General features: G+C 52.0%; 1 protein-coding gene across 1 annotated transcript in view; it reads right to left on the minus strand.

The window, feature by feature from the left end:
• Window positions 1–8,136, minus strand: part of HIF3A (hypoxia inducible factor 3, alpha subunit) — a 37,994-nt gene that overhangs the window by 2,293 nt on the left and 27,565 nt on the right. Inside the window, exons 10-12 of the mRNA XM_015419679.1 lie at window positions 6,691–6,884; window positions 6,161–6,256; window positions 3,107–3,477 (exon numbers count right to left, since the gene is read on the minus strand). Of these exons, the coding sequence (XP_015275165.1) occupies window positions 3,107–3,477; window positions 6,161–6,256; window positions 6,691–6,884 (661 nt within the window). The remainder of the gene's footprint in view (window positions 1–3,106; window positions 3,478–6,160; window positions 6,257–6,690; window positions 6,885–8,136) is intronic.

The raw sequence follows: 8,136 nt of genomic DNA on the forward strand, positions 1-8,136 counted from the left end.
GCCACTGGACTGTTTTGGACCGGGGGGGGGCAGGGGGGGGCTCTGCAGCTTACCTGGCTGCTTCTTGCTCTGACTGAGGGCTGCTGGGAGCAGGGGGTGGGGCTTGTTTCATGTGCCCGCCCCCTGGGCTCTTTACTGCCGGAGCTCCGCTCCTGTGCGCCCCCGCAGGAAATGACCCCTGCTCACAACTAAATTAAAAACGTGTGCCGCTGTCATCACATTTCCACACAGGCAGACAGGGAGGAACCAAACAAAATCTCACCTCTGCCCTTGTTCACAACTACCTCCGCCCACTACCTCCGGCGGGGACGAGGCGTGCGCAAACGAAAGCCGGAAAATTGTATGCGGGAACGCCAATGAAGCTCACGCTCGCACTCAAGATACCGCTGTGGCATCCTGGTTTGATTTACGGGACGGGATGGAGCTCCCTTCTCGTGTTCCCAGCAGGGGTCCCCAACCTTTTGAAGCCTCCGGGCACATTGGGAATTCTGACAGGGCATGGTGAGCGCAGTCACAAAACGGCTGACCTTCTCTCACACAATGAAGATCTTTGTGCTGTGGTGGCAGCTGCTGCCAAAGCAACTGTCATGATCTGGGCTGTGCCACCAGAGGCCTAGTCGGCCCAGGGAGCCTGGCTAGCAGTAGGTGAGGCTGGGCCTACAACCCCCAGAAGCCCCTGAGAGGTTCTGGAGCCAAAATTGACCAATAGGGAAGAAGAGGGCTGGGAAACAAAAGGGCTGGTGCCAGAGCAGAAGCTGTTCTTTCTTCCCAGAGGGCAGAGCCAGAAGGAAGGCTGCTGCAGGAAGAAACCTTCATCCTGAGGGGAGGGTGAGTAGTCTAGTGCCACTTGGAATAGTGAGCTAGAGACAGTATACATTCAGACACGTTAGGGCATTTGATTGCTTTTCTTTTCACCCACTTACTGTTATTATTCTGCACCTTGTTGTTTGACCTCCTATAAAATAAACCTTTTCCTTGTTTCACTCTGCCTGGTCCCTCATGCCTGTTATTTGGCCCAAAAGGGAGGTCTGAAGGTCTTGGGAGGGTGCTCTGGGCCTTCTCAAGGGATCCTAAATCCAGGGTGGTGGCAGCGTCAGGTGACGCCCCACCTGAGTCATGACAGCAACATTTAAAAAAATCCGCACAGCCAATCGAATCTCCTATCGTTGTCAGAAATACTGCTGGGCAAAAGCTCTACCTGGCCCAACCCATCACTAAAAACACTTGGCGGGAGCCAGAAAAGGTATCAGCGAATGCCATGGCGCCCACGGGCGCCCCGTTGGGGGACTCCTGGGGTAGAGACTGTCACTGCATTTCCAGTGGACCCGCTGTCGCGGAATTAGTGCCTGGATTGAGGCTCAGGCCTCTGTTAAACCTAGGTGAGTTTAATTTCTATTGCAGAATCTGTGTTTCTGTTTCACAGGAGGCTTCAGGACTCTGCCAAGTGCCGTGGCCTTCGGGTACCGATAACCCTAGATACGACCTTTGCCTTACATGATTTTTGCCATTTGGAATGTTTATACATTATCCGATTCTAGAGTATCAGTGAACTAGCTTCCTTGACTCTCTGAGTCAACCTGGCTTAATTCAGCTTTCCTTGACATTCCTGACCCCAGAGAGAGAAGAATGGGCTGAGCTTTGTCGTGGACGTCAGAGACAGAATCATAGAGTTGGAAGCAATGTTCCCTCTAAGCTGTGGAGTCTTGTGAGCAAAAATCCTACCTTGTGAGCTCCTGGCATGAAAGTTGTGAGCCAGTGATTTGGTTGCTGCATGAATTAGTTTCCTCTGGAGCCCTCCTTCCTGAGCTGAGACAAAACTGTGTGAGCCAGAGACCCCGTTGAGGGACTCCTGGGGTAGAGACTGGCACTGCATTTCCAATGGATCCGCTGTCGCGGAATTAGGGCCTGGGTTGAGGCTCAGGCCTCTGTTAAACCTAGGTGAGTTTAATTTCTATCGCAGAATTTGTGTTTCTGTTTCCCAGGAGGCTTCAGGACTCTGCCAAGTGCTGTGGCCTTTGGGTACCGATAACCTTAGATACGACCTTTGCCTTACATGATTTTTGCCATTTGGAATGTTTATACATTATCCGATTCTAGAGTATCAGTGAACTAGCTTTAAGTGCACGACTTACGTACTGGGGGTTGCGTTGAAAAATTCTATGTTGACTATTGAAATGCTCAGGGCTTTTTTGGTAGAAAAAGTCCAGCAGGAACTCATTAGCATAATAGGCCACACCCAGTAGCAGAAACTCATTAGCATATTAGGCCACACCCATGACAGCACTGCTTATTAGCATATTAGGCCACACCCCCATGTTACCAGAAGTGTGGTCATGCAGCCACACCCACCTTTTGCTTCTTATTCTGTTGACCTTGTTTGTGGTCAAAACCCAGGGCTCTTTTTGTCGCAGGAACTCCTTTGCATGTTAGGCCACACACCCCTAATGTAACAAATCCTAATGAGTTTCTGCTGTTCGGTGTGGCCTATTATGCTAATGAGTTCCTGCTGGGCGTGGCCAACTTGGGAGCCAGCCAGAACTCCGTTCCTGTCTGTTCCTGCCCATAAAATAGCCCTGGAAATGCTACAAAAGTGTTTTCTGACTTAAGAGTGTGTGATAGAATAAACTGAGTTTTGGTTCAGAACAACCGTCTCTCTCTTGATGAAGAAGAGATTAGATTTATACCCCGCCCTTCATTCGGAGTCTCGGAGCGGCTTAAAATCTCCTTTCCCTTCCTCTCCCCACAACAGACACCCGGTGAGGAAGGTGGGGCTGAGAGAGCTCTTTCGAGGACTGCCCTTGAGAGAACAGCTCTGAGAGAACGTGCGACTCACCCAAGTTTACCCAGCTGGCTGCTTGTGGAGAAGTGGGGAATCGAACCCGGTTCTTTCTGACTGGAGCCCGCGCTCCTAACCACTACTCCAAACTGGCTCTCAGTCTGATGCAATTGGGAAACCCAATTCCCTCCCTCCAAAAATGAACACTGTGGGGAAGGGGAGTGCGTGGAAAGGTTCCTGCACCCCTGATTTCCCCAACACTCGCTTGACCCCAATTCATAATTTGTTCACATCCCACCCACCCCCGGGCATACGAGTGAATCCCCCTACCTCTTCCTACCACCCAAGGCCACTGGGACGTTTGGACTGGTCCCTTCCTCCAGCCCCTGGATCTTCACAGATGCCACCATTTCTACCACCTGCCCGGCATCGCACTGGTCGCTTTCCAGAGGCTGGGAGGGGCGGGGCTGGCTCAGACTGGTGTCGCTGCCCCAGCGAGGAAGGGCGGTCGATTCAGGTGGGCGGGGAGACACCCCATGGAAGCTTCTGGAACGGGGCCGCGGAGGTGGCGAGGTGGGCCGGGTTCTGGCGTCCCCCCGCTTCTCGGCCAGCCACGGCAGGTGCTCGGTGCTGCTCAGCTGAAAATCATCGTCCATCGAGATGTAGGGAGCCAGCATCTCTAAGTCCAGGCCTTCGCAGTCCTGCAGGGGGCAGCAGAGAGTTATCGGCAACACGGGACACGAAGGCCGGAACGAATTTACGGGGCAAGAGAATTCGCGGCCAGATTTGCGCTATTTGAATCAGTTCACAATTTTTTTAAAAAAATTAAGTTCTAGTTGGGTGCATGGTGCGCGTGTGTGTTTTAAACACCACATTTCTAAATATAAACAATAAAAAAGAATAAAATCATGGATACTGTTGAATCAAGGGAAGGTAACGCAACGATATCACTTCCGACAAAACTGATCCCCTAAAGCGTAACGGTGGCCAGCCCCGTAGCTAGGGAATTCTTTGGGAGGGGGCCTCGGGGGGCCCCACCAGCTAATTAAATGGAAGTACAGTGCAGGTGGTAAGTTGGAGCACGTTGGGGGCAGCCCAGGAGGGAGGGGCCCCAGAAGAAACACTGGGGGGGGGGCGGCCCCATGTTAGCTGCGGGCCAGCGTAAGGGCTCTTTTTGTAGCAGGTACTCATTTGCATATTAAGCGACACACCCCTAATGTAGCCAATCCTCCAAGAGCTTACAGTAGCTCCTGTAAGAAGAGCTCTGTAAGCTCTTGGAGGATTGGCTACATTAGGGGTGTGTGGCCTAATATGCAAAGGAGTTCCTGCTACAAAAAGAGCCCTAAACGTAACACTGTTCTTCAGAGTCTGTATTTCAAAAAAACATTTGAAGGTTTCCATCAAATCTGTGCCCCCCCACCCTCTAATATATATATTAAATGACCCCAAATTCCAACCACCTCTGGGGAGGAGTTATTTAAATCTGCAGCAATGTCCAGGAGGAGCCGCGGAGAGATATCTAAGGCCCCACAGGAAGGGGAACGGGCAATTATATCCCTCTCTTCCTCAGAAGTCTTTCCTCAAGATTTCAGGATTTAACAAATCCAGGGCCTTATTTGGCACAGTCAGCTGCCTCTGTTCTATGGCATCCGACGTTCTGTGGTCCGTACTGAACTGGTCCCTGATTCAAATCTCACCTCTACCAAATGTCATTAGGAAAAGCATTCCGTCTCACACCTCATCCGCAGTACGGAGGTACCAACAATCTTGCAGGCCTACTGCAAGGACTACTGTGTCTATAGATATTTATTCATTGATTTATTATTGCATTTCTATCCCACTCTCCCCGCGAACGGGTTCAGGGCGGCTCACGAACAGGGGCACCGTGTGCCAAATATAAAACATTAAAAACAGAATAACAAAACAACCATATTTTACAGTAATAAAGTGCTCAGTGGTTTTACCCATTCAATCGAGTCAAGATGGTGGCCTATAGATGTTACCGAAGGGCCCGCTTCAGCGGTACCGCTCCATCGCAGTACTGTGGCCAGAGCTTTATAATGGGCCGTCCCATTACCCCGTTGTTACCACAAGATAGTTGGTGGCGGTCGTAGTGGTACCACAAGATAGTTGGTGGCGGTGGTAGTGGCGGCTCCTAATTAAAAGCCTGGCGGAAGAGCTCCGTCTTGCAGGCCCTCCGGAACTGTGAGAGGTCCCGCAGGGCCCTGATCTCCTCCGGGAGCTCATTCCACCAGGTAGGAGCCACCACTGAAAAGGCCCTGGTTGCCAGAAGATGTGAAGTGCTCTAGACACTGGAAGCAACATGCGGATGTATCCCGGCATTTCCCCACCACCACCCTGTCCTTCTCGTCTTCATACAGAATTTCAGACACATGGAAAGGGACGCTGCTATTCCTGTCTTCTCTCCAATGTCTCACTGGCATTAAAGCGGCAGTAACGTATTTGTTCAGAGCTAGGGTTTAGATCTCTAATCCTTCCTGGAGCGCCGCCACCCCCCGTCCTTCAAAACCCCAATGGCTTTAAGGTCTAGGGACTTGGCTTTTTCCCTCTGCATCTTTTTTTTTTGAAAAGGCGGCAAAAATTCTGAAACCTACTGAATCCTGCAAGACTCCAGTAGCACCTTAAAGGCTAACGAAATTTGTGGCAGGGTACGTTAATCGGAATAAGTCTGGACTTGAAGAAGGGAGCAGTGACTCAGGAAAGCTCCTCCCCTGCCACAGATTTTGTTAACCTTTAAGGTGCTGCTGGACTCTTGCTCTTTTAGAATCCTAGAACGTTAGAGTTGGAAGGGACCTTGCAGGTCATCTAGTCCAACCCCCTGCACTCTGCAAGAGCACAGCCGAAAGAGAGCCCTACGACAGACCCGAAAGGTGGTCGTCCGGCCTCCGCTTGAAAACGTCCAGCGAAGGAGCCCCCACCACCTCCCGAGGCAGTCTGTTCCACTGCTCAACTGCTCTTACTGTTAGGAAGTTTCTCCTGATATTTAGCTGGTATCGACTCCCTTGTCATTTCCACCCGTTAGATCTAGTCTTGCAATCCGGAGCAAGAGAGGATAGATCTACTCCATCTTCTACATGACAGCCCTTCAAATACTTGAAGACTGCAATCATGTCCCCTCTAAGCCTTCTCTTTCCCAGGCTAAACAGACCCAACCCTTTCAGCCTTTCCTCGTAAGACTTGGACTCCAACCCTCTCACCATCCTGGTTGCCCTCTTCTGGACACGCTCGAGCTCGTCAACATCCTTCCTTCTGCTGCTACAGACAGACTAACACGGCGACTCATCTTGATTTACTTGATCACGTGAACGTAACATATTACACACTCAGAATTCCTGGCCGCATCACATACACACGCGGCAGTACCTGCAGTGCCGTCTCCATCGACTGAGTCTCCTTATTGGCAGCAAACAGCTTCTGGACATTCTCCATGTCGAAAAGGAGTTCGTCCGGCAGGTCAGCCTGGAGACAGAGGAGAAGGAGGCAGAGATCAGGCGAGACTCTTAAGGACTAGGAACTTTACCTCCCGCCTTGACCTGTCTCTGCCACAGCAAGGAGACCAGTACCAAGGTCTTCCCGCCCGCTTCTTAGGGCGCCCTCTATACAATCCATTTCTTACAGAGAAACTTCTCTGTTTATCCGCGATGCATTCTTATTCTTCTGCCCTAGTGGTACATCCCTCCCATCTCCCCCTCAAAGTATCCCATGTGGTACAGTCCCCAACGACACACCTGTCAAAGAATAACCATTCCTCCATCCCCCCCCCCAATAATAAAGCCTGACGAGGCCTGCTAAATCCACCCTCTGGTTCACCTGCACAGACATACCCCTGCTGTCTCGCCCAACAGTTTCCTGACCGGGCTGCTGTTTCCAGAAGCGTTCTTGACCGCCACGGCAGGTTTGGGGGCTGGTGCCGGGGCCCGCGCCCGCGGAGTCCCTCCGGACGGGCTCTGAGCTCCGGGAGGGTCGAAGATCGGGCCCAGGAGCTTCTGGAGGTCGGGGCTGCAGAAACGTTTGGGGTCCAGCTGCAGTTCTTCCTCACTGACGTTGGCCGGACACAAGAAGGCCAGGACCTTGGGGCCACGCAGCTCTGAGGGAGAGGAGAGAGCCAAGTCATGGCCACGGTGGGGCTTTTCGGGGCTCCGCCCACTGTCATAAAGGCCCCAGGCAGGCCAGGCTCGTGGCTACTAGAGCCAGGGCCTTCTCAGTGGCGGCTCCTTACTGGTGGAAGGGCCCTGCGGGATCTTCTGCAGTTCCACAGGGCCTGCAAGACAGAGCTCTTCCACCAGGCCTTCAATTAGGAGCCGCCCACATTACCATCAACGACCACTATTAATATCTGTGGTGGAGCCTGGCTGCAGCGAGATCGAGCCAAATTGCCTGTGCCTGCATGACATGTTACGCCATCTCGGTTAATAATCACTGAGTGCACTTTAATCGGAAATCGTTGATTGTTAGATGTTTTAAATGTTTTGACTGAGTATGATCCTTGGCACACTGTGCCAGGCAATGTGAGCCGCCCTGAGCCCGCTTGCGGGGAAGGCGGGTTATAAATGCAGCAAATAAATAAATACATATAAATAAAGCCACAGCCCCCACAGGATTTTCTCCCCCAAAAGGTTTTTTTTTAAACATTTGAGCCGTTTATTTTTTTAAGGCGCACACTGAGCGGCCACGAGCGAAGAAGAAGCAGCCACCTCTCATGTGAGATGAGGAGATCTGGTTGGCTTGCATCTGTCGTGATCGCTCGACTAGTTTCCATAGGAAACTCGAAGCCTCGTGCTGGGTCTCTGGCCGATCACTTGGGGGGAGGAATATCCAGGCTTTCCCTGGATTTCATGCAGAAGTGAGCCCGACGATGGGCCGTGACTGGGCTCCACGAGCCACTAAATGCAAGATGTGCTGAATCTCAGTCGGGAGACTCTAGCGTTCCACGCACCCAGCTCTCCAGTTGCAGAGAGGCACAGAGCCGGATCGTTAAGTTCAGCCCCGCCAGGAAAGAAAATCTGCCCCACCACCAATGCTCCTTCTAAGCTGTGGAGTCCCGTGAGCAAAGATTCTACTTGGTGAGCGACGGGCATTAAAGTGGTGAGCGAGCCATTCGGCTGCTGCATCAATCAAGTTTGCTCTGGAGCCCTCCTTCCTGAGCTGAGGCAGAAATGGGTGAGCCAGAGGCTAAAAAACTGTGAGTTGGCTCACACTGACTCAGTTTAGAGGGAACACTGCCCACAACCTACAAAATCCTGGTTACAGGCCTGGTCACGGCAGGGTGCTGGCTCCCCATCACCCCCTTCCTCTGCTGCTCAACTCACACCCCCCCCCCCCAAACAATTTCGCCACCA

The sequence above is a fragment of the Gekko japonicus genome, unplaced genomic scaffold, assembly GCF_001447785.1.
Source record: "Gekko japonicus isolate JY-2015 unplaced genomic scaffold, Gekko_japonicus_V1.1 scaffold1436, whole genome shotgun sequence".
In the NCBI taxonomy this organism is placed as follows: Eukaryota; Metazoa; Chordata; class Lepidosauria; order Squamata; family Gekkonidae; genus Gekko; species Gekko japonicus.